The sequence below is a fragment of the Carlito syrichta genome, unplaced genomic scaffold (genome assembly GCF_000164805.1).
Source record: "Carlito syrichta isolate Samal-C Ts95f unplaced genomic scaffold, Tarsius_syrichta-2.0.1 Scaffold314765, whole genome shotgun sequence".
In the NCBI taxonomy this organism is placed as follows: domain Eukaryota; kingdom Metazoa; phylum Chordata; class Mammalia; order Primates; family Tarsiidae; genus Carlito; species Carlito syrichta.
Window position 1 is genome coordinate 467,242 of NW_007258861.1, and position 27,457 is coordinate 494,698.

Below are 27,457 nucleotides of genomic sequence, written 5' to 3' on the forward strand. Positions count from 1 at the left end.
AACTCAGGCAAAGGTGGGTGGAGCCAGGGCTTGATACTTTGCAGATACTCAAAAATTTTTGTTGGATAAAGGAATTATCATAGAGGCCTGGTGCGCCATGGAGAGTCTCTTCCTTACTGGATTCAAGCCAAAAAGAAGCCATAGAAGTGTTTTCCTGTTACAAACATATAAAAGGGATGGATGAGTCCTTTGTTCAGAAGTTACTAAACACAGGCAACCCCTTTGGGTCCCCTCCCACTGTGGGAGCTTTTCTGTCCTCTCAATAAATCTTACTTTCTTTAAAAAAAAAAGAAGTTACTAAACACTCCTTGGTGCAGGGAGTTGCTTGTTAATCAAACAACATCCTATTTTTTAAATTAAAGATTGATATGGTTCATAAATTGAAAGTCACCTTCAGATTAAAGGGTTTACTAAAACGTGAGTGAGTTAGCTTAAAGCTAAAAGGAATACATTTCATAAAATATAAATTCCTGGTACTCAGATTCTGCTTCAAAAGATGTCTCAACCTAGACCATATAATGAATAGAGAGTGAAGGAAGAGGTATCGGGAACTCAACAGATTTTCAGGGGTCAGAGGGCAATGATGCATGGGGAAGAGGAACCAGGAGCATCGGCTTCATTCGGGTCATAATTCACAGAAATTAGGGCAGAGGGAACACAAAGGCATGCTCCACTGTCTACTAACAGGAGGAGGACAAGTTTGGATTGCTAAGAAAAAGATGGGGGGCAAAAATGGGTGAGTTCCACTGAGAGTCTACTTTTTCCATATAGGAGAAAAGCTCATGGGCGATCTCAACAAATCTTTTCTGAAACACCCTGAGGGTTCCACTTGCTCTCTTCCACATTCTTCATATTTTCTAGGCATTTCCAGAGCCACAAGAGAACTCTTCTCTAGCTTCCTTGGGTGACTTCTGCTCTCAATTCACACTACAACCCCCAGCCACAATTTCAGATCATCCATCATATCAACATTCTTCAAAACACAGAATCACTCATTCCTTCCTCTCATTCACACAGAATACATCAATTGGTTAAATTATTTTGAATATTAATCTGAAATCAGTGAGAATAGAAACTTCAAATTTTTAGTAATTATAAGGTAGAAAGTCAACATAAATGGTTTTATCGGTGACACTTTAAATTGAGAATTTTTGAATGATGAAGAGTAAATTTGGGGACAATTCCAAGATGGCTACGAAGTCATTCAGTGTGTGTGTCTTTGTATAAATGTGTGTGTAGGGATAAATATGCACCCAAGTGTGTGGGCAAGTAGGTATACGAGTGTCTGCCTGAGAGGGGATGCGGGAATAAGTGACCTGAGCTCTCCTGCTGAGGTGACTCCCCCTTGTGCTGCTACTCAGATCTCATTGTGATCCATGGCCCAGAGGCAGGCACCATCTCTATGAACCTACCCGGAAGAAAACAGCAAAAAACAGCCACTGCTGGCACCACCTACCAGTGCCAGACTAGATATTGGCAATGGGGACCATGGAGAAAATACACTTGACGAATTAGTTGCTGAGTCCCAGCAGAGGAGAAGACACAGAGATGTCATCACAGCCTTTATCCTGGAACTCGGGTGGAGACAGGCTTCGGCCTGCCCATGTGAACAGCAGAGCTACTCACTGAGACTGAGGGGTTAATTTGGTACCTCTCTGAGGGTGATCACTACCAACCTAAAGAGGTCCAATGTCCCCAGAGGGAAGGCCTGATGAGGAGACCCAGTTGGCCCACCTCCTACACTGAACCATTTGCAGGACTACGGGTGCAACCAGAGACAAATAATCCAGCCCACAGCAGATGGATAGGGGATGAGTTTTAAATTTAATCAGTTCCCTTCCCCCAGAGATTCGTGAGATATGTGACTCACTTGGGGAGTGACCTAATCAGCACATGCAGAGAGGGTTGAACATGGGTAGATCTGATGAGGGTGGTTTGTAGCCTCTCCCTGACTGTATGGTGAGCAGGAGGTCAGATCTAGAGGTTAGAGCCCCGTCCGGCTGCTGGGAGCCAAGATCAGTGGTTTGTGGGTCACCCGTAGTTTCAGAAACTGCCACAAGAGAGTGCTCAAGGGTTACAAAAGTTTATTTTTGTTTGCTGTTATTACTTTATTTAAAAAATTTCCCCCTGCTCTCTCTATAATTTGTGTGTGTGTGTGTTTTGCTTTTATTCCTTCTCCCTCATTTTTTGCATAAGGGTATATATGAGTGTTAATGTGTCCTCATATTGTTGGTTTTAGTTTTTTCCCCCTTTTTTGTTTTTCTGGTTTGCTTGTCTGTTTGTTTTCCCTTCATTACTTTTTTCTCTTCATTGTCATTTCTTTCCTTTCTCTCAGTTCTTTTCCTTTCCCTAATATTATTTGCACCCAGGGGATATACATACATTCCCAATGCATGGACATATTGTGAGGTAGTTGGAAGTGGGTCCCAGGGGGTCCACACTCCAGTCAATGAACATTGTGATCCATAGGCAGCTTTTGAATCTTAGCACCCTTCAATACACCTTATTCAAATCTGAAAACTGCAAAAGGACAGTACAGCTCCCCATTCCCAACCTGGCTTCAAAAATTGAACAAATCTGTAGGTTCTACTTAAGGAAGAACAAGGGGTTGAGAAAACAGAAGTTAAAGATATCTCTCTCTCACTGAGTAATGGAAGTAAAGAGAAAAGAAAAATCCATCACAAATGAAGAGAAGTCAATGAAAAAAACACAGGTAACCCAGAAAGCCCCAGAAGGACAGTGCTGGAGAATACAGGCTTCAGAACTCAAACAATGAAGAGTGCTCAGATTGACTGGTCCTGAGAGGGACCACAAACTCAGAGATCAAAGAATGGTTGGAGAAGATGAATAAGAACCAAGAAAGGCAAAATGAAAACATGAAATATCTATTACAGAGATGCCAGCCATAAAGAATACTGTCAGCCTGTAATCCCGCGCCTTTAGGAGGCTGAGGTGAGTGGATTGCCTGAGCCCATAGGTTCGAGACCTGCCTGGGCAGGTGAGACCTCATATCTACAATAAAATCAAAAAAATTAGCCGGGCATGGTAGTGTGCGCCTGTAATTCTGGCTACTTGGAAGGCTGAGGTGGAAGGATTGCCAGAGCCCAGCAGGTCGAGGCTGCGGTGGCCAGGAGCGGCGACTGCACTCCAGTCTGGGTGACAGAATGAGACTTCAACTCAAAAAAAGAAAGAAAAAAAAAAGAGTACTGTCAATGAACTAAATAAACTGAAAAGCATGAAAAGCAGAATTTACCAAGCAGAAAAAAAACCTCAGAGCTTGAAGACCAAAATAACTGACTCAATCTGTCAAAAACATAGAAAGAAAGCTTGACAAGATGGAACAAAGACTTCAAGAGATGTGTGATTATATTAAGAGGCCAAACTTATACCTAATTGGCATCCCTGAAACAGAAAAAAAAAGAGAATACCCTGGAACAAACATTCCATGAGGTCATCCAAGAAAACTTCCCTCATCTTATCACATGCAACCATCCAAACACAAGAAATTCAGAGAACCCCTGCAAGACATCTAATGAGAAGACCAACCCCTAGACACATAGTAATTTGCTTACACAAAGTAAGTATAAACAAAATCCTAAAGGCAGTGAGAGAGAAAGTTCAGACTGCCTAGTAGGAAAGACCAATTAGAATAGCAGCAGACTTATCTACAGAAACACTACAGGCTAGAAAAGGCTGGAGTCCAATCTTTAAACTTCTCAAAGATAAGCAATTCCAATCAAGAATTTCCTACCCAGCTAGACTAAGCGTCATCAGTGATGAAGAATTAAAATCCTTTTCAGACATCCAATCCCTAAGAGTTTATCCTGCTTCCAGACCAGCTCTGCAGGAGGTACTTAAGAAGGTATTAAACACAGAAGAAAGAAAGAAAGAAAGAAAGAAAGAAAGAAAGAAAGAAAGAAAGAAGGAAAGAAAGAGAACAACCATGCACTTCACATGAATGCAGCAAAACAGAGAACACAACATACATCACACTGCAAAAATTGAAAACACACACATATATGAACCCCAAATTAAAAGAAAAACAACGAACAAATAAACAGACAAACAATAACAACAAACTTTATAAGAGCCTCATGTCAGGGATAAACTCTCACATCTTAATAATCAGCCTGAATATGAATGAACTAAATGTACCACTAAAAATACATAGAATGGTAAACTGAATTAAAAAAACAAAACAAAACACTACCCAACAGTGTGCTGCCTCCAGGAAACATATCTCACTATAAAGGATACCCACAGACTCACTGTTTGAGGGTAGAAAACAAACTTCCAGGCAAACGGAACACAAAAAACAGCAGGAGTTGCAATCTTAATATCAGAAAAAACAACTTTCACGCTATCAAAAATTTAAAATGATACAAAAGAATACTACATAATGATAAAAGGTTTAATCCATCAACAAGAAACATCCATCCTAAACATATATGCACCCAACACAGAAACACCAGCTTTTATAAAGCAGCTATTAAGTAAACTATAAAAAGATATTGACTCTAACATTATCATAGCTGGGGACTTAAATACTCCACTAAAAATGCCAGATAGATCACAGGCAAAAAATCAACAAGGAGATCTGGAACCTCAACTTGACGCTTGACCAAATGAACTTAATAGATACCTTCAGAACACTCCACCCAACAACAATGGAATATATATTCTACCCATCACCACATGGAACATACTCCAAGATTGATCACATCCTTGGCCATAAATAAAGCAAAAACAAATTTCATAAGGTTGAAATACTGCCATGTACCTTCTCAGACCACAGTGGAATAACACTAAATATCACCCTCAACAAGATTTCCCCAAAACTCACAAATACATGGACACTAAACAGAATGATGCTGAACAACTCCTGGGTAAATGCAGAAATCAAGACAGAAATAAAAAGACTCCTGGAAGCAAATGACATCAAAGACATATCTTACAAAAGCCTCTGGAATATCCTGAAAGCAGTACTAAGAGTGGAATTATATTTTTTGAGTCAGAGTCAAACTGTTGCCCAGGATGGAGTGCAGTGGCACACTCACAGCCACCCTAGTGTTGACCTGCTGGGCTCAGGTGATCCTTCTGCTTCAACTTTCCAAGTAGCTGGAACTACAGGTGTGTGCTACCATACCTGGCTAACTTTTTAAAATTTATTATAGAGATGAGGTCTTGCCAAGTTTCCTGGGCTGATCTCGAACTTGCAGGCACAGACAATTCACTTGCCTTGGCCTCCCAAAATGCTGGGATTACAGGCTGAGCCACCGAGCCTGGGTAAGAGTAGAACTTTTATTTTTTCCGAGTTGGAGTCTCACTCTGTCACCCAGACTGGAGTGCAGTGGCCACTCCTGGCCACTGAAGCCTCGACCTGCTAGGCTCCAGCAATCCTTCTGCCTCAGCCTTCCAAGTAGCTGGAACTACAGGTGTGCGCTACCATGCCTGGCTAATTTTTGTTTTATTGTAGAGATAAGGTCTCGTCCAGTTGCCCAGGTGGGTCTTGAACCTGCAGGCTCAGGCAATCCACTCATCTCAGCCTCCCAAAGTGCAGGATTACAGGCTGAGCCACCGAACCCGGCAAGAGTAGAACTTTTAACTCAATGCACACACATCAAGAAAGCAGAAGGATCATGAGTTAACAGCCTAACAAATTATCTGAGGGAGCTGGAAAGGCAAGACCACCAAAACCCTAACTTCAGCAGAAGAATCTAGATCACCAAAACAAAAGCCCAAATATAGGACATAGAGGACAAAAACAAACAAAAAAAAAAAAAATTCAACAAAATAAAAAGGTGGTTCTTTGAAAAGATAAATGAGATTGATGGATACCTGGTCAGACTGACCAAGAAAAAGAGAGAAAAAGTCTAAATAAACATAATCAGAAATGCAAAAGATAAGTCACATCTGACTACAAAGAAATACAAAAGATTATCAGAGATTACTAATGCATTCTTGTATGGAAACAATCTCGAGAACCTAAATGAAATGAAGGACTTTCTGACATCACACAACCTCACAAAGTTGAAACAAGAAGAATTTGAGGCCCTAAACAGACCAATAACAACCAAGGAAATGGACTCTGTCATAAAACTATCTACAAACAAAAAAAAAAAAAGAAAAAAAAAGAAAAAGCCCTGAACTAGACAGCTTTTCAGTGGAATTCTACAAAACATACAAGGAGGAGCTGATACTAATTCTACTGAAAGTATTCCAGCTATTGAGAAAGACAGAACTCTTCCCAAATCATTGTATGAAGCTAACATCATTCTGATACCCAAACTGGGTAAAGATCCAATGAAGAAAGAGAGCTACAGGCCAATATCCCTGATGAATATAGATGCAAAAATTCTCGGCAAGATTTTAGTAAATTGGATCCAATAATACATCTAAAAAATTATTTACTATGACCAAGTAGGCTTAATCCCTAGGATGCAGGGCTGGTTCAACATCAGCAGGACCATAAATGTAATTTAGTACACTAACAGATGTAAAAACAAGAATCAGATGATTATATCATTAGATGCAGAGAAAGTTTTTGACTAAATCCGTGTCCATTCTTGACAAAAACCCTTTAACAACTAGGCACAGAGGAAACATACCTCAGAATAGTAAGAGCCATCTATGATAAACCCTCAGTCAACATATTGCCAAATGGACAGAAATTGGAAGCATTTCCCCTGAAAGCCAGAACAAGACAGGGCTGTCTACTCTTACCCCTCCTGTTCAACAATAGTGTTGGAAGTCCTAGCTAGAGCAATTACACAAGAGAAGGAAATAAAGAGTATACAAATAGGAAAAGAGGATGTTAAGTTATCCCTCTTTGTTGACAATATAATCCTACACCTTGAAAGCCCAATAGAATCTATCAAAAACCTCCTTGCACCGATAAAGGACTTTGGTAAAGTCTCAGGATAAAAATAAATGTGCAAAAAACAGTCACATACTTATACACCATAACAAACAGTCAGAGAACCAAATAAAAAACACAACAGTCACAAAAAAGAAGTGAAAACCTTTACAATGAAAACTATAAAATACCACTGAAAGAAATCAAAGATGATACAAACAAATGGAAAAATATTCCATGCTTATGAATAGGAAGAATCAGCACTGTTAAGCTGTCCATCCTACCAAAAGCAATCTACAAATTCAACACAATAAGCATTAAATTACCAACATCACTCTCCTCAGACCTGGAAATGACAATACAGAAATTCATATGGAAACATAAACAATCACAAATAGCCAGAACAATCCTCAGTAAGAACAGGCATATAGACCAATGGAACAAAATAGAGATTCTGGAAGCAAAACCTCAACTTCTCAACAAACTGATCTTTGACAAGCCTCCACCAAAAATCTCTGGTGAGAGGAGAACCTGTTTAGTAAATGGTGCTGGGAAAACTAGCTGACCACATGCCGAAGACTGAACTAGGACCCCTACCTATCACCACACACAAAAATAAACTCTAAATGAATCAAAGACCTAAATGTAAAACCTCAAACTATAAGAATCTTAGAAAAATGCAGGAGATACTCTTACAGAAATTGAAGTAGGTAAAAAATTTCTGATCAAAACCCCAAAAGCCTATGCCATGAGATAAGATAAACAAGTGGGACTTCATCAAATTGAAAAGCTTCTGCAAAGCAAAATAAACTATCAAGAGAATGAAGAGAGAGCCCACAGAATGGGAAAAACATATTTGTCAACTGTATACCTGACCAAGGCCTAACATGCAGAATCTACAAGGAACTCAAATGTGTTGAAAGGGAAAAAAGCAGCTGGGCTCGGTGGCTCAGCCTGTAATCCTGTGCCTTTGGGAGGCTGAGATGAATGGATTGCCTGAGCCCGCGGGTTCAAGACCCTGGGTAACTTGGTGAGACCTCATCTCTACAATAAATCAAAAAGTAGCCGGGCGTGGTAGCGTGCGCCTGTAGTTCCAGCTACTTGGAAGGCTGAGGCGGAAGGATCCCCAGAGCCCAGCAGATTGAGGCTGTGGTGGCCAGGAGCGGCCACTGCACTCCAGTATGGGTGACAGAGTGAGACTCCAACTCAAAAAAGAAAGGGAAAAAAGCAAACAAACTTATTAAGAAGTGGGCATGCTTTGGAAGACCGAGGTGAGTGAATTGCCTGAGCCCGCGGGTTCGAGATCCGCCTGGGCAACTTGGCAACTTATCATCTCTACAATAAATCAAAAATCAGTTGGGTGTGGTAGCGCGTGCCTGTAATTCCAGCTACTCGGAAGGCTGAGGCGGAAGGATCCCCGGAGCCCAGCAGATCAAGGCTGCAGTGGCCGGGAGCGGCCACTGCACTCCAGTCTGAGCGACAGAGTGAGACTCCAACTCAAAAAAAAAAAAAAAAAAGTGGGCAAAAGATATGAATAGACATTTTTCAATATAAGACATATGAACAGCTAACAGATACATGAAAAAGTGTTCAGCCTCACTAATCATCAAAGAAATGAAATTAAAACCACACTGAAATACCACCTAACTCCAATCAGGATGGCCATTGTTAATAATTCAAAAAACAACAGATGTGGGGAAAAAGGAACACTTCTACATTGTTAGTGGGAGTGTAAACTAGTATAACCTCTGTGAAAAACAGTGTGACAATTCCTAAAAGATCTAAAAATTGACCTTCCATATGACCCAGCAATCCCCCTTCTGGGAATATACCCAGCGGAACTCAAATAATTTTATAAAAATGATACCTGTTTATTGCAGCATTATTCACAATAGCAAACACATATAACTGACCATGCTGCCCATCAAAAACATACTGGGTTTTTAAAATGTGGTACACATACACATTGAAATACTACACAGCCATAAAGAAGGATAAAATTATGGACTTCACAGCAACTTGGATAGATTTAGAGTCCATCATACACAGTGATCTATCACAGAAACAAAGAACTGAGTATCACATGTTCTCACTCATAAGTGGACCCTGAACATTTATCATAATACTATAAGAAAGGGATTGGGAGTAGCGTGAAACTGCCAGGGGAGGTGGGGCACATAACATCAATAAAAGTGCCTGATCTCAAATCATGCAAAGGACCAAAGAGAGACCCAAAGTTAACCTGGACCATGACTATTTATGTACCTGATCCTGAATTGTATCCCACATCTTTAAATAAATAAATAAATGAAGTGGGCAAGAGAGATGAATAGATACTTCTCAAAAGAAGACATACAAGCAGCCAACTGATACTTGAAAAAATGCTCAGCCTCACTAATCATTAAAGAAATGCAAATCAAAACCACACTGAGATACCAACAAATTGCAGTCAGGATGGCCATTATTAATAACTTAAAAACAACAGATGTTGGCAAGGATGTAGGGGAAAGGGAACACTTCTACACTGTTGGAGGGAGTGCAGATTAGTACAACCTCTGAGGAAAACAAATTTCTACAAGATCTAAATATCACCCTTCCATATAACCCAGCAATCCCCCTTCTAAGAATATAGAGGAACTCAAATCATTCTACACAAAAGATACCTGCACATGCATGTTTACTGCAGCACTATCCACAATAGCAAAAACAGGTAACCAACTGTGCTGCCCATCGAAAGTGTACTGGATTAAAAAAATTGTGGGGCAACCCCTTCGGGTCCCCTCCCACTGTGGGAGCCTTTCTGTCTTCTCAATAAATCCTGCTTTCTCACTTTCAAAAAAAAAGTGGTACATATACACGATGGAATATTACACAGCCATAAAGGAGGACAAAATTATGGACTTCACAGCAACCTGGATGGATTTAGAGTCTATCATACTCAGTGTTCTATCACAGAAACAGAGAACTGAGTACCACATATTTTCATTAGTAAGTGGACCCTGAACATTTATCACAATACTTTAAGAGAGTGATTGGTAGTAGTGGGACACTTCCATGGGGGGAGGCACATAATATCAGCAATACCTGATCCCAAACCAGGTAAAGTGAGGACCAAAGGGAGGCCCAAACTTCACCTGTGTGATGATCCTTTATGTATCTAATCCTGAATTGTACCTATTATCATTAAAATAAAATAAATAATAAAGTTGACGCTTAATTTTAAAAAATGTTTCTTGGGACATGTATCCCTAGATTGTTACCGTTGTCTCTGAATAATGCATCCCAGTCCTCCTACCCTGATCTTTGGGTTGAAAAGGGCAAGATTAAGATAAATGAAAAGGAGCTAGAGACATTTTAGTTCAACAAAAAGATCTTTTAGAAAGAGCTCTTTGTTACCAGAAATGTTCAAGCAGAGATTTCAGGGATGTTTCAAGTATCATAGATCAAAGTCAGCCTAAGAAAAAAGCAAGGCTCCTTCCAACAAAGAGAGTAAAATTAGATAAGTACATAAAATGCCTAGCACAGTGTCTGGTGCATAATAGACACCCAATAGATATTAGTTCTCTCCATTCTGAGAGTCCATGGCCCTATGATCATGTATATTAGGTATATTTTTGGAGGAGTAATTGGATACATTCTAGATTATTCCACAAGCTCACAATTTTCTTAATGACAGTCACAGAAAGAGGAAGGCAAGGAGAGAGGAGGAGCCATATTCTCTTTGCTAATGTAGGTTGTTCTTCCTCTTCTGGGAGTTTTCATCACCATTAGGCAGTTACTGGTTTGGGCTTTATGTTATCCACTACAGCTGAGATGACTGCTCCTGCAGCCTTCACTCCTTCCATCAGGGCATGCTCGACCTGCAAGGCACATCAGTTCACAGGACAGTTGGTACCAATCCTAGGCTTGTACCCTCCCCTGCCTCCACTCCACCATTCCCATTCAGGAACCAGTCTACCTGGGGTCTATTCCTAAACGCAGAAGTAGTTTGTGCTATCCTGTATTTCTAAAAATCCTAGAGCAGCAAGAGGCCAAGAGAAGTTTGGATTGACGGAGACAAATATCTCCTTCCTCCCTCAGAACTATTTGGCCCAGGGTCTGCCTCCAGTATGGAGCTCAGAGGCAAAGGATCTCATAGTGCTGGAGCCACTGAGGCCCTCATTCTATAAATGAGGGATCTGAAAGTCAGTGAGAGGTACTCAGTTGGACAGAGCCACATAGTGAATTAATGTCCAAGCTGAGCTCTGGGCTTGAGTCTCCTAACTCCTGGGCTCAGACTTCTTCAGAGGGTTTTCTATATAATAACCTCAATTTTGGGGGTCTTTTCAGGGACAAATAAATGCTCATGAGATGGGAAAGTCCCCATACCAGAGCCCACCAAGCCCCTGACACAGAAACAAAGCCTCATAATAATGGAATATAAGCTGGGAGATGTTGCGGAACACAGAGGAGGAGGACATTGAAAGTAAGGAGGGTGGGGTGAGGTGGCCAGTGCTCACTGATGAGAGAGCAACAGCAGTGACCAACGTTGGGATCTGAGCCCAGTGTGTTCAGAGAACATAAGAAACATAGAAAAAAAGAACAATTATGCTCTGTCTTTAATACTTGATTAAAAAATCTATTCAAAAGGGGAAAATAAATATTTCCTCAACTCATCTTCATGGGGTTTTAATAAGGATCGCCTGTTAATAAAAACAGTTCAAATGGTTACAGATATTTAGGATTCAGAGCCCCTTCACATGCACTGCACCACATTTAATGTGTTACTGCCATAGAGGATGGGGAGTGGGTCACAGAGCCAAATGCAGCACTGTCCAGGCAGGTAACATGAGAGAAGCTGGTAGGTGGCACACCTGCCCCACACCACCCCACAGATCCACAGCATGCCCTACAGAGTATCCATGAGCAGAAATGCTGACCCAGTGTCCTGATAAATTGGTTGTCCAAGAGAAGTGAAGAATCCAGATCTTTTAAAATAAAACTTCTATATTTTTAAATGTTGGCAAATAATTCAAATTAAAAAAATATATAATCCAAGATATGGTAGTAGGTACTATGTATCCCATAGGGTACTAGGTCTGCAACTTTAGTGATAGTATCTACCTCTGCATGTCTCTGTTTTGTAAAGGAAGAAACAGTCTCAGATATAAAATGCCTTGACCAAAGAACCCCCTCCCCTACTTAATAGCTGAGCTGGGGCTCCAACCAAGTAGTCTTATTATTAGCCCAATGCCTTTTCTACTCCTCGCTGGGTTAATAGAGGTGAAAATACCTCTTGAACCATAAAGTCCTGCAGAAATAGAAGGCCCCACTAATACAACAAACACTATGATGAAACCACTGATTGCCATTCTGGTCACTGATGAGGTGGCAAACCCCAAGAAAGTTCCAGGAGAAGCCATCATCAGAGCAAATGGGGCCACACCTGCTGGCTCCGGGCCACCCCATATCTGAGGCTGTTGACAAAGTGTTCGCAGTTGCCCTCGATCAGGCTGTACTGCACAATCTGGTTAACCATCTTTTTTGTGCGCTGGATGATCTTGTCCACGGGCAGGGGCAGGTACGTCCCATCTAGCTTGTTGTTGACCTTCCAGGAGCAGCCATGAAGCACATCCTCCAGGCGACTGTATTTCACCACGGCCTGGTTCCTGAAGATGGAGGTGATGCTGCTCACCTGGAGAAACTTCTCACCTGGAGACCAAAGACAAACAAAAGCTGGGAAGCACAGAGGGGCAGAGCAGTGGCTCAGCCTAAGACTGTTGGGCGAGCTGCTTCCCCTTCCCCTAGGGTCTCATCATTACCTTCAATAGAAGGTGTGGCAGAGGAAGGGGAGTTGCAGTAAACAAACCCAGAGAACCAACTTTCCTGAGAAGCCTGGTGCCCTGCACTGTACCCCCTACTCTCAACCCGCATGGGAGTCTTTTTCTTATTAAAGTCTAGAATCTCTTTACTGTGTGGTTCCAGACTGTGTTGTACTGACCTGCCCAGGTTCTAAGAGTTGGGTCTTGTTTCCTAACCAGACTTCAGGAATTCCCACAAATGTGTGAGTACCCTCTATGTAAATGTGACCTCTTGGGGAAGGGGCTATCGTGTATACAATCATGACTATTTCGTGACATGTCTCCCCCTCTGTGGCCACCACAGGGGCATGTGGAAATCAAGCAGACAGGGCTCCAAATAGCATCTGATCCCACAAGCTTCCACCTACAGCCACTTGACCATCATCTCTACTCAAATGTGGGGACTCTCATTAAGGGTTTGTCTGAAAGTAGGGTTCCACAGCTTTGAAAAAAGAAAAGGTTGAAAGATTCTACATTATCATATGCCGTTCTTAGAGGAGACAGAGACCAAGGCCAGGTGGGGGTGGGGGATCATTTAAAACCAGGACTGTTTTTCTGCTAGCTACAACCATACAGATGTGTTAATGTGTATATTCTCCCTCTTTGTAAGTTGTCTGAGAGCAATAAATGTTCCTGGTTCTTTTTTTACATACTTGGATCCAAAAACTGATTTTATAAAAGCTGGCAGTAGACAATTCAGCATTCAGCAAAAGAAATGGCAGAGTTTATTTTTACAGAAAGATCTGGTGGTGGGGGAGGTAAAAACAGTGAAGGATTTCTTTGGTTATATAAGAGGGAAGCTGCTGGACTTAGTCTGGAAAGGAGAGGTGGAGATAAATGTTGATGTTCTTTGAGAAGTTTCCAGACAGGAAGTGGGATGGAGGTGAGTGGATGGAACGAGAAGAGAGGCCATGAGTAAGGTACTCTGCTCTGTGGGAAGGTCCTAGGTGAGGGACTGGGCCCAAGGAGGATAACAGGGCCCAGGGATGCAGTTGTGAACACGCTGTGGCCAAAGGCTTTTGGTGCAGTACCCTTCTGCAATTTTGAAAGGGAAATACTTGCCCCCCAAAAAATCAGAGAGTATGCAACAGATAGAGTCCCCTTCCCACCTTCCTTCCTAATCCTCCATCCCCTACCAGATCCCATCTCTGAAGGCCACACAGCGGCCAGTGGTGTTAGATACTCAGTTTTGTTTCCCATTCTGTCCTAATCTTCCTCTAGCATCACCACTTTCTCCCCATCACATCTTCACAGCAATTTCATCAACCACAAGTTTAATCTCAGCCTGGGATTAATGCTGCATGAGAAATGCCAGGAGGGTGTATCTATGTTTAGGATGAAGCAGCCTGGATCACGTTGGGACAGCAAGGAGACAAGGTGAGGACCAAGATGCCAAAGGTGATCAGGAAGCCAGAAGCAGCATTTGAGGACAGGAGGAAAAGAATGTCGACAAGAACGTGGGCATCTGCACCCTCTCCAGGGAATCTTCAGGAATATGAGCAAAGATGTTGAACTGTTGTCAATACGAAATGGAGGCTCAAGTCCTAAACTCTACATTTTTTTTTAAAGGAAGAGAGCCCTAGGGAGCCAGGGAACTTGGGGGACACTCTTTATACTTGTATCACTCTTAGGGCTGGACACTCAGCAGTGGTTATTGGTGAGCAGAGACCAGGCTCTATCACATAGTAAATAAAGGTCCAGGAATGCTTCTAAGGATTAAACTGAGGTTTTTTTTTTTGTTTTTTGTTTTTGCCTTGTCAAACTAAAGGGGCTGTGAGACAATTTTTAAAAAAATTAACACTCCCTATATAACATGGTTTTCTTTCTAACCTGACTCTGGTATAGCATCACCTATAACAGATAAAGACGGAAAATTAAAGTATTTTATGAACCTGAAAAGCTGTCTCTTAGGGACTCCCAGACTTCACTGGGCACCTTTTAAGACACTTTCCACCTAGTCCCTGTGAAGTTTGTCACCCATGAGGCCTTATCTACATATCAAGAAACTGCCTATTTCCTATGCTGATTGCAGTATTCCTTAGAAAAGAGCCTGGCTCTTGGAATCCACCTATAACCTACAAGTTCCTGCTTGAAAGTTTCCCACCTTCCCAGGTTGACCCAATGTAAATCTCACATGTATTGATTTATGGTTTTCTGTAACTTCTGTCCTTCTAAAATGTATATAACCAAGCTACCATTCAACCAGATGGTCACACATTCTCAGGACCTCCTGGGGATGGTTGTTACGGGCTTAAGATCACTTACATTCAGATCAGAATAAACCATCTTAAATATTTTACAAAGCTCATCATCTTTTATCAACACTTTGGGGTGTCTTGTTGCTAAAGAAGGGCAGCAGCTGAGGAACATAGTAATTAATCATGCTTCTATTTTACTTTGCTGATTTTATTATCAATTTTTCAATAGAGTATCCACTCTTACTTGGGGGAGCCAGATGGACCACGCAATCATTTTCCACATAGATGGCCCAGTGCTCATAGCCAATACGAAAAATCTCAATCAGGTCTCCAGGTCTGGGTCTTGCTTTGCCCTACAATGAAAAAAATAAAAATAAAAAGGAACCCCAGATATACTGTTTGAGGATCAGGTACAGCTTAGCCTGAAACTCCCCTCACTGTGGTCAACATGTTACAGAAACCCAAGCTACCAAAAGCTGTCTTCACACAGACAACCAAAGGACTCCCCCTCTCCTGCCACCACACATATTATTAAAGAAATCGAGAGTATCTGTGCTGTTATTGATGTGTTGTCTCTCAGCTCTGAATGCACCCTCTAATGTATGCCCTGTGATGCATGATAGAGCCCCTTTTAGCTTGCTCCTTTAAGGTGAGCATGGGGCTAATTTATCGGTAGAGGGTCCTGGGGGGACACTGCAGAGGAAGGGGTTCTTTTGCAGTTTCTGGTGAAGGGTGGACAGAAGTATGGTCACAGTGTGGGTGTGAGGACATCTGGTTGAGTCCTGCCTCAGCCCAGGATCCTTGGCCTCACCCACCCTGCAGCCTTGGCCTAGTGATGACCTACCTTTCTGGGGTCTGCTTGGCAGGGAAGCCAGTGCAGGAAGCCAGTGCCCAAAGGCTTCCTGCCCCTGGAGGACTATACTCTGATTTTTTTTCCTTACCCTGCCAAATTCCCAACTAAGGGGTCTGGGGAGGCAAAGTTTTTATTAACTCCCCCTATATAATACAGTTTACTTTCCAACCTTACATAACATCACATAACAAAGAAGGAAAATTAAAATATTTCAAGACTTTTGTAAAGCTGTCTTTTAGGGTCTCCAGCACCTTTTAAGACACTTACTTACCTATTCTCTCTGAATCTACCCATAAAGCTTCAACAACATATTAAGTTTCTTTTATCATTACTCAAGCCACCCATTCCCTTAACTGTTTTCAGAATTCCTTAGATACAGATAACTCTTGCTACCTAATAGACAGTCAGGAGATCTTTGAATTCACCTATAACATGCAAGCCCTTGCTTGGAGATGTTCCACCTCCCCAACTTGGACCAATGTAAATTTCACATGTGTTGATTTATGGTTTTTTGGTAACTTCTGTCCTCCTAAAATATAAACCACCAGACTACAATTCAACCATGGCAGGCACACATTCACAGGACCACCTGGGGATGGGTGACATGGGCCTAGGGTCACTCACATTTCACTCAAAATAAACCATTTAAAATATTTTACAGAGTTTGGCATCTTTCACCAACACCCTGCTGGCACCCTGATTCCCTCTGTAAGTCCACCACATGTCCCAACTGTGGCCCAGAGAGTCTCCCACCCTCTGCACACTTATGTCACCAGTTGTAGAGAGCCAATCCATCCTGCTGGTCCAGCAATTGCAGACAGCTCTAGCCTGGCCAAACCACAGACTTTTTTGTTATCGGGCAGAGGGAGTGTTCACCTATAAACATAGTGTGTGTGTGTGTGTGTGTGTGTGTGTGTGTGTGTGTCACAGAGAGAAGTAGAGAGATAATAATAATACACACGAAGGGGTAGGCATGGAGTTGTGAATATGATGTGTGTCCATCTTTTAAAGAAATATTTACTGAGCACTTACTCTGTGCCAGACTCTGTTACTCTGGGCACGAATATAGCAGAGAAGAAAATGACACATTCTCTGATGTTGTGAAGCCTTCATTCTTCTGGAGGTGGACAGATATTAAGACATTTCAACTGTATGGACACATGAAGACATGTGTGCAGCAGGATAGGTGTGTTGGTGAATGTGAGAATGAGTGTGTGTGGGAGGGGCATAGATGTGCTTGCACATAGGCATATGTGCAAGTAGATGAATTTCCATGAATATCTGTGGGTCCACCAATGTGAGAGAGGCTGAATGTGTTCATATTACATGCACATGGAGCAAAACACTTGGGCTCCCCTGATAATTTATTTCCTGCAAGAACCTGAATTCTCTTATCCTTCCTACTCCAGTAATGGCTCAGTGACATAAAAAAATCAATTTAGGTTCTGATTCTTCTGCCATTGCCAGTTTTCCCACATGTTCTACCTGCTCAGGTAGAAGTGCCCCACCACAACCATAGAGCTAGGGACGGGGTTGGTGCTAAAATACTGGACTTCTGCTGTTCTGAGATTTAGAGATTCTATAGATTTTCTAAAATTAACGCTCCTCAATTTGTTGTATGCCTTCAAATATCTAGTCTTTAAATTGGTGTCTTTGGCAATTTTGTCCAGCTTTATCTTTGCTTTTGGGGGAGAGGATTAGTAAAGATCTGTACTTAGGCCATTCCAGAAGTCCTGCCCACTTGCAGGAATGAGTTTTTATAAGGCACAAAGCAAAAAGTCTACACAACAATATTTTGTAGAAGGAACTGAGGCCCAGAGAGAAAAAATGTGTTGTCTGAGGTCCTACAGCAAGTCCGTGACAGAGCTAGGACCACAGAAGGGCTCCACTCCCCTGACCAAACCAACTTTCTTCTTCTGCCTTAAAGGAAAAATGCAATGGCAGTAAGCATCCACTAGAAGGCTCTGAAGGTTCTAGGCCAGAAAGCAAAATTACATTGTAGACTTAAAACTGGGCTTCATTCCTTTTGCCATAGCCCTGGGAAAGAGATGTGGAAACATCTCTTCCCCCAGCCTAGAAGTGGGTAGTATATAGAAGAGGTTGAGAGAACAGCAGGTGTAGACGAAGAGCCAGGAGGAGGGCAGGGAGCAAGCAAGAGTAAGCAAAGGAAGGGAAAGAGTGGAGGAAGAGTCTTCTCATTCTTAGATTAAAAAGGAACAAGCTCAGTGAGAAAGATAAAAGTAAAGAAGTTACTGGAAAAGCCCAGTTGAGACTGGCCTGAACTGTGTCAGTGGCAGTAGAAGAAGGAGGGAAAATGCAGAGTGTGTGATCAATTCTATAGGAACTTTGAGGGGGGAAAAATAACAATTAGCAAATTAATATAATTATCTTTGTGATTCCAATAGTAATAAGAATTCATTGCTTTAAGCAAATGCCTCTGTCTTAATAAATGGCAAAGGGATCAGAAAGCAATGTTTTTAAATGTCCATAAGGAAGTCTGCATTTCAACTATTTTGAAGCTCATTTAAAAATATTAAGTCAGGTTCAACATTTTCATGTGCTGATGCAAGTAAACAGTTAAATTACCTTTAGCTTGCAATTTAGGTATATGTAGATCTTTTATTCACATATTTCCAAGTTATTTTTTCCCTTTCAGACATAGATAAATGAGAGAGGAAGAGAACCTAATAAATCTAATGTCTTTAAATGAACTTACACTGAGCTGAGGCTATTTCTATTATATACTATATTATATATCATATATCCCATAGTCCATCCTTACTAATACAGTAACCTAAGGACTGTTTATATCTATGTCCTGCTGTTAGAAGGAAAAAAAAAAGGCCCATGGACAAAGGATGAACAGGTGTAGTTACAGGTGCAGAAGCTGAAATCAATCAAATTCAGGCTATTTCTGGCAGTGATCAAGGTGAAGGGGTGGCAGCCATGATGAAGTTATAAGGCAGGTTCAGCTGGGTCTGTTCAGAGAACCCCCCCTCAGTTGAGACGTTATATTGTCCTTAACCAACTCCTGACTCCACCTCATTCTACCCGAGCACAAACCCCAATGCCTGAAGAGTCCTGACCAGTGACATTCACCCACCATCCAGAGTATCTGGTAGAAGGTGGGGCTCTCAAATCTTCCAAGCCAGCTGGACTCACATTCATTCTTCCTAGGAACATGCAGTACCCTGTCTCTGCAGATCCCCATTCCCTACCAATCTCATAGCAGATTACTTCCCAATGGCAGCAGCAACAATAACAAACAAGCAATCGGTCAATATCCTTGGTGTTATTTCCTGGAATAACTGCCAGTAGGAGGAGAGTCCAATTCATTGTGAGGCTAGTCTAAGCCAAAAGAAAATCTCTGTTCATCAAGGACGTTATGTACATTTGTGGAACAGTAAATAGAAAACTACAAGATTAGGGAAGGAGGAAGGAAATAATTTTAGAATTTTAAGTTTTCTTTTGTTCTTTAATACTCTTTCATCACCTGTAATATTGCCACAGTAAGGTGCAAAACTGAATGAGATTCACAGAGATTTAACAGTCGTTGAGAAAGACCCTCTCTATACTAAACAACTTCCCACTGTAAATCGATTATACTGAGTACTGGTTTTCAGCCTTGGTTACAAATTGAAATCACCTATAGAGCTTTAGAAAGATCAGATTGGTCTGCAGTATGTGGGCGCTGAAGTTTTAAGAGTTCTCCAGGTGATGCAAAGGTTGTGGTTATACTGGAAACTTTTCTACGGTCCCATCTTTTCCTTTTCATTTGTTTTATTGTCTTCTCAGCATTTTATGAACCACAAGGAACCTGTCGGTATCCTCCAGAGAAGCCCCCAATTCCAGTGGATGCTGCCACCTTCAATTCCAGGTGAAGGCTTTGTCTCTTTGGAATAAACTGTAAAATCAAAGTCTCTTCCCATACATCTACTCAGCCCTTTTCCCAGAAATAGACATTGAAGACTGAACTCTGAACTTTTTCTTTACCTTGCCAAATTTCTAAGGGGCCTGGGGAGATTTATTTTTTCTTAATTAACCCTACACAATGTTTACAAACTGACTCAATATCATATAACAGATAAAGAAGGAAAAGCAAAGTATTTTATGGCCCTGCAAAGCTGTTTCATAGGGACTCCCAGACTGAGCACCTTTTAAGACATGTATACTCTTGAGGTCTGCCACCTATGAGGTTTCATCTACATATCAAGAAACTTTAACTTTTTCTGCCCCCTTGACTCTACAGGACATGTCCTCTACTGATTTCAAAATTCTTTAGGTAGAATCCTGACTCCTGCTAACTAACTGGTAGTCAGAAAATCTTTGTATCCACCTATAACCTGCAAGGCCATGCTTGGAGATGCCCCACTTTCTTGGACTGAACAAGTAAATTGATTGATGGTTGTCTGTAATTTCTGCCTTTCTAAAATGTGTATAACGAAACTACAATTTAACTACGGTGGGCACACATTCTCAGGATCTCCTAGAGATGAGTGTCACAGGCATAAGGTCAGTCACATTTGGCTTCAAATAAACCATATTAAGTATTTTACAGGGCTGGGTTCAGTGGCTCAGCCTGTAATCCCAGCACTTTGGGAGGCAGAGGTTGAGTGGATTGCCTGAGCCTGTGGGTTTGAGAACAACTTGGGCAACTTGGCGAGACCTTGTCTCTACAATAAATCAAAAAATTAGCCAGGCATGGTAGCACATGCCTGTAGTTCCGGCTACTTGGAAGTCTGAGGCAGAGGAATGGCCTGAGTCCAGCAGGTAAACACTGGGGTGGCTGTGAGCATGCCACTGCACTCCAGCCTGGGTGACAGAGTGAGATTCCAACTCAAAAAAAAAAAGTGCACAACATTTCCTATCTTTAATCAATGTCACCACATAGAGAAAACTGTCTTTCCTAAGGTCCTCTGGATAATGACAATTTCTGAAAGTATCATAAAATTGACAAACTAAGAGCATTACTTTGAACTCCTAGGAGAAAAATGTGAAGCCCCTAGACTGTTCCTAGAACACACCAACACTTGGGTCAATCTCTGACCAGTCATTAGAGCAGACATAGACAGCTAGGAGAAGAAAATTATCAAGACACAAGTGTAGGAACTTTGCAATCACTCTAACCCAGATGACATCTCTGAAATGAAACCCAGAGCCTCAAATGCTTATGTGACACAAATGAAGGAGTATGAATTAGAAAGGTAAGTGGCGCTGGGCTCGGTGGCTCAGCCTGTAATCCTGCACTTTGGGAGGTTGAGGTGAATGAATTGCCTGAGCCCACGGGTTCGAGACCCACCTGGGCAACTTGGTGAGACCTCAACGCTACAATAAATCAAAAATTAGCTGGGCTTGGTTATAAGCAGCTGTAGTTCCAGCTACTTGGAAGGCCGAGGTGGAAGGATTGTCGGAGCCAGCAGGTCGAGGCTGCGGTGGCCAGGAGCGGCCACTGCACTCCAGTCTGGGTGACAGAGTGAGACTCCAACTCAAAAAAAAAAAAAAGAAAAGAAAAGAAAAGAAAGGTAGGTGACTACAAAGTTCTAGGAATAAGATAGGGTTGGGACTTAGGGGACCAGGTTCAAATCACAACTCTATCCCACTTACTAGTTGTTCAATGAGTGCTTAGTAGAACTTCCCAGAGAACAAAGATACTGTTTTAAAAATGTCAATGTCGGCCAGGCTCAGTGGCTCAGTTTGTAATACCAGCACTTTGGGAGGCAGAGGCAAGTGGATTGCCTGAGCCTGCGCATTCGAGACCAGCCCGGGCAACTTGGAGACACCTCATCTCTACGATAAAAATAAAAATGTGCACCTGTAGTAATGTGCACCTGTAGTTCCAGTTACTTGGAAGGTTGAGTTGGAAGGATCGCTGGACCCCAGCAGGTCGGCGCTGGGGTAGCCGTGCGCATGCCACTGCACTCCAGCCTGGGCGACAGAATGAGACTCCAACTCAAAAAAAAAAATGTCAGTGTCAAAAGATTATATATGTGTCCGAATGAAGTGCATCCTCATTATTCTGTTATGACTCTTCCACTATGAATGATTTTTTATTTACAGTAGCCATATGATGGTTTTATGTTCCCCAGAAATTCTCCCTTTATGTATTCAATTAGCAAATAGGCATTAGGAATACAGCAGCACATAAGGCTGACAAGTTATCTGCCCTCTGTCTGGAAGGAGACAGACAGGTCAATAAGTACAATTACTATATTATGTGATAACTGCTATTAAGGCAATAAACGGGGTGATATGATGGAGTGCTATATTACTGGGCTGGGGGAGACTACTTTAGACAATACGTGTGGATTGTAGTCATGGTAAATGGTGTATATTCTTCTGACAACAGTCTTCTCATTTTCCTTTGGGTAATTTATCCTTCCCTCTCCATCTATGTGATTCTAATGGAGGTGCCAATCATACTACACAGGTTTTGCCAATCACTGCACTTCTTTCAAAGCTGGGCCAGAGTCCTTCCTTTGATTTTATAGTAAAACAATGGAAGTGATGCTCTATTTTTGTTGGGGCTGCTAAGCTGGGCCTCCCAAGCTGGGCCCCCCTTCCCTAAACCCTAGGAAGGAAGCTGCTTGATATAGAGGAAAATAAGGTTATCAATCTTGAAAAGCCAAAAGCAGAGGTAGACAGATATAGAGTCCCATGACAGTGTTGGGGGCCCAGATACTGATTCCAGTCTCTAAAGAACCCACAGATGCCCAGGTTTCTACAATGAGTCCTCCTTGACTGTAAGTTACTCAGTAATTTTCAAATAAAAATCAATGTGATTTATTCTTGTCAAAGCTGTTTTTCTATTATTTGCAACCAAAAGTCCCTTGTTCACTTATTAATTCTTCATCAAGTATTTATTGAGTGTATACTATGTGCCAAGCTGTGTTACAGATGACAAGGATGAATAGACAAGGAAGAAATGGTTTCTACTCTCATAGATTTTAATGAGAGGAAACAAAGTATCAAGTCATAAAAAAGTGCTAAATCCCACTGAAACAGAATGCTGTGGTAGAGAGTGACTGGGGCCATACTAGATCATGTGGTCAGGCAGACACCTCTATGAAGATATTAGATTTAGTCTGAGATCTTGATGGCAAGAAAAAAATTATGTAACAATCTGGAGGATCATTCCACCAGGAGGGCAGTACAAAGACTTTAGACAGGAACATTAAGTGTAGCTATAGGAAGAGTGAACAGAACGTCAGGTAAGGCTGTAGAGTATACAAGGACCAGAGCGTGGTGAGGGAGGAGGCTTTTCTGACAGGAGTCACAAAAGAGATGTGAAGTTAAAAACCAGAGGCAGGGTGGGTAGATAGCTCTTCTAGGGTACTGATTGTGAAAGGGAGAAGAGTTAGCTTAAAGCTATAGTAATCAAGATAGTATGATATTTGTCTCCGTAGAGAAAAAGGATCAATGGTACAAAATAGAGGTCTCAGAAAGAAACCTGCAAGTATAAAGATAACTGATTTTTTACAAGGTAGAAAGGCAATTCTGTGGAGAAAGGACAGTCTTTTCAACAAAAGGTGCCGGAGCCACCACTTGATGCATGTATATCAATAAGGAAAAAATTAGCTTGATCGATACCTCATGCCATATACAAAAATTAACTCAAGATGTATCAGAGATGTAAATGTAAGAAGTAAAATTATAAAGTATCTAGAAAAAAATCTTTGTGATCTTGAATTAGGCAAAGATTTCTTAGGTACAATACCAAAGGCATAATTCATTAAAGAAAAAGCTGATAAGTTGAATTTCGTCAAAAGTTAAGACTCTGTTCTACAATTAGCATAATACTATAAGAAAGGGATTGGTAGTAGTGGGAAACTGCCAGGGGAAGGAGGGGCACACCTTATCAACAAGGGTACTTGCATAACGAACATTTGAATACTTAACCCTGAACTGTACCCCACATCTTTAAAATAAAAAAAATTTAGAAATTAAAAAAATGCCTACTTAAAAAAAAGCATCTGTTCTGAAAAGATAAGCTACATACTAAAATAAAATATTACAAAGCATATACCTGACGAAGTACTTGTATACACAATTTCTGTAGAACTCTCAAAACATACACACCAATAGAAAAGTTGAGTAGAAGATGTGAACACTTCCCCAAAGATGATAGATACTGATGGCCAATAAACACATGCAAAGATATTCAACATCATTAGTCAGTAGGGAAATGCAAATTCAAGCCACAATAAGATACTCACACACCTGTTAAAGTAGCTTGAACTTAAAAGACTGACCAAATGCTGATGAGTATGCAGAGGAACTGGAATTCTCATACACTGCCGGTGGAGATGTAAAATAATACAATCACTTTGGAAAATAGTAAGGTAAATATACACCTTTCATATGATCTAGCCATTTTATTCTTAGGTATTCACCCAAGAGAAAACAACAACAAAATAAAACTGTACAAAAACTGGTACACAAACGCCTAAGTTGTTTTATTTCTAACAGTCAAAAATTGGATGCTGGGCACAGTAGCTTGTACCTATAATTCCAGATATTTGGGATGCTGAAATGGGAGGACTGCTTGAGGCCAGGAGTTCGAGACCAGTCTTGGCAACACAGTGAGACTTGCCTCTATAAATTAAAGTTTAAAATTAAAAAACAACACATCCAGGAGCAGTGGCTCAAGCCTGCAGTCCCAGAACTTTGGGAGGCCAAGGCAAGAGGACTGCCTGAGCCTGCGGGTTCAAGACCAGCCTGGGCAACATGGTGAGACCTCATCTCTACAATAAAAAATAAATTTAAAAAATTTAGCTGGGCATGGTAACGTGTGACTGTAGTTCCGCCTATTTGGAAGGCTGAAGCAGAAGGATCGCCAGAGCCCATAGGTCGAACCCATCAGGAGTTGCCACTGCACTCCAGCCTGTGCGACAGAGTGGGACTCCAACTCAGAAAAACAAACAAACAAACAAAAAAACAACTCAAATGCCCATCAACATGTCAGTGGATAAACAAACAGTGATATATCTGAGCAATGGAATATTGCTCAGCAATAAAAAAGAATGAACTATTGATAACAAACAACATAGATGTAACTCAAAATAGTTAAGTGAAAGGAGACAAAGAACACATACGATATGATTTCATTTCTACAAAATGTCTAGAAAATAACAACTAACATATAGTGACAAAAAGCAGATCACTTGTTGACTGGGTACAGGTGTGGGGTGGCAAGAGGAAGGGATTGTAGGCACAAAGAAACCTTTGTATGTGACAAGAGATGTTTGTTATCTTGGTTGCGGTGATGGCTTCACAGGCATATACATACGATAACACATATACAATTGGGCACTTTAAATACATGGCAATTACTATGTCAATTATACCTCCCAAAGCTGTTTTTCTTAAAAAAAAAAGCATAACCAACATCCCCAGTGTGACTGTTTATTAGACATAGCCTAATAAAGTGAAATATAATATGTAGAGAAGCTGCCAGATTGTTAAAAACATTCACTCTAAGAAGTCTTGTTACACTCACCTCAGTTGTTTGCTTTATTAACTTGCCTTCACTCTCAGGAGTGGGTGTTAAATTCAGTTCTGCTCTCTTCTGGCTGGATGTGGTCTCCAAATTCTCCAAGTTAACTAAAGGCTTCTCCCTAGACAATTTTGCAATCAAATAGTTAACAAATAACACGATTTCACAATTACTGGAAAATCTGTATTACAGATCGTTTCAGATTTGTGATTGTAAGGCACCTTTCAGTTTTGAGAACATAGGAAGCTTTTCCCCAAGCTTGTTTCTGTGAAGCCATTACCTTTCATTAAAAAATTGCTACTTAACTAGTTTTCTGACAATTGTTTAAAATCCTAGTGATACAGAGGAGCAGTTTTCAGTAGTTTGCTAATAATCTGTTAGACATGCTTATCAAAGTAATACTTGCATATAGATTTTTTTTAAAGGAGCTGATAATGAAATCAAGGGGCCTCTGCCCCTTCCCCTCTCACCCCTATCCCTTGAACTCCTGAGCTGTTTCTTCCTTATTTCTGAGAAAGCTTATACCACAAAACTGTAACTGCAAGTAATATTAATGAAATCAGTGTATTTTGTCCCTTGAAACAAGCAGGAGAGGACAGAAATGAAAGGTAAGACTATGCCTTTTGGCTTTTTTTGAGTAGGAGTCTCACTCTGTCTCCCAGGCTGGAGTGCAGTGGTACCCTCATGGCCATTGTAGCCTCGACCTGCTGGGCTCAGGCAATCCTTCCACCTCAGGCTTCCAAGTAGCTGGAACCACAGGTGTGCCCCACCACATCCAGCTGATTTTTTTTTTTTTATTATAGAGATGAGGTCTCGCCAAGTTTCCCAGGCTGGTCAGGCCTAGACTCAGGCAATCCTCTTGCCTCCACCTGGCAAAGTGCTGGGAAAACAGGCATGAGCCACCGCACCCGGTAGAATATGCTTTTTAAGTAGGATAGTAGAGTGAACTGAAAAGACCTGGGTTTGAATCCTTGCTCTGATGGTTGGTGTCCTTGAGCTACTAAATTAATCTGTTTGCCCTCAGTTTGATTATCTTCAAAACAGAGATATTTGTATCATAGAGTGGTCAAGAGGGTGAAATGAGAGGGCATATGGACACATCTGGTACACGACCAACTCAAAAATGGCTTTTTCTTTATCCTTTCCCATACTTCAACATTTTCCCAAGAGAATAGTGGATGGGAACAGGAGGGAAACCCCTCATTTTCAGAATAGCTCTTCTCCAAAATTTCAGCCCCTCAGAATTTTTAAAAGACATAACCATCATGGCTTTTCCCCCTTTATTTCAATAGCTTTAGCAAACAAAACGGTGTTTGGTTACATGGCTCTTTTGTACAGAGGTGGATTCTGAGATTTGCATGTACCTGTCACCCCCATTAGTGCACATTGTACTCAATAGGAAATTTTTCATACCCTCTCTTTCCATCCTCCCCCTCCTGGGTCTCAAGTGTCCTTTATGCCATACTATATTGCCATTTTGGACCGTTCACTTAGCTCCCACTTATAAGTAAGAACACGTGCATCTGGTTTTCCATTCCTGCGTTAGCATCATGTTTTTAATGAACGTGAATTGAGGAAAGTTGCCCGAAGGTTGCATCATTCCTTGGTTAGTGAGACCAACCAGCAATAGTGTAAGCCTCTTACTAAGGTGATTCTATTCTTGGGGAGCTGGACAATGGTTCTGCATCTAGAAACTGCGGCAAGGCATGCCTGCAGCAAGCAAGTCCCAAGCCTAGTACAATCTTTTATTACCCAGAGTCACACCAGTCTCCCGTTTACTGGTTAGTGGTAAGCTGGTTCACACAAAAACCACCTCAAGATTTGTTTTACAGTAAACTGCCATGGAAGTCAACTCTTCAAAAGGTTTCTCCCACCCAAAGACCCAGTCCTTACTTACAAAGAGTCTTACCCCTGCTGGACGCTTCTGCCCTGTTCTAACATCCCTGGCTGAGGCTGCTTGGGCGGGAGCTTGATCAACGCCTGAGATCCCACATACTCTTAAAGGGTTGGAAAAATGCTGTTTAAAAACCACAATTATCTTCTACTAGGAGGGAGAGGGGGTGAAACCTGTGAAAAGGGAGTAGAGAGTGAAAGGGAACAACTTGATCCCTATGCAAAGATGGGCTCCAAACTCTAGTCTGGAACTGTGCCTGGCTCCTGCTCAGTCCTCAATAATTTTGGGGGCGGGGGGGGGAGGGGAGGGGAGGATGAAGGAGC

At 41.5% G+C, this 27,457-nt stretch overlaps 1 protein-coding gene across 1 annotated transcript in view; it reads right to left on the minus strand.

Moving 5' to 3' along the window:
• Positions 1–10,438: 10,438 nt before the first annotated feature.
• The window catches only part of HRASLS5 (HRAS like suppressor family member 5), a 17,593-nt gene continuing 574 nt past the window's right edge, over positions 10,439–27,457 (minus strand). Inside the window, 5 exon segments of the mRNA XM_008071856.1 lie at positions 10,439–10,716; positions 12,282–12,547; positions 15,139–15,247; positions 25,244–25,361; positions 27,150–27,262. Coding sequence (XP_008070047.1) covers positions 10,624–10,716; positions 12,282–12,547; positions 15,139–15,247; positions 25,244–25,361; positions 27,150–27,262 — 699 coding nt within the window. The 3' untranslated portion in view covers positions 10,439–10,623.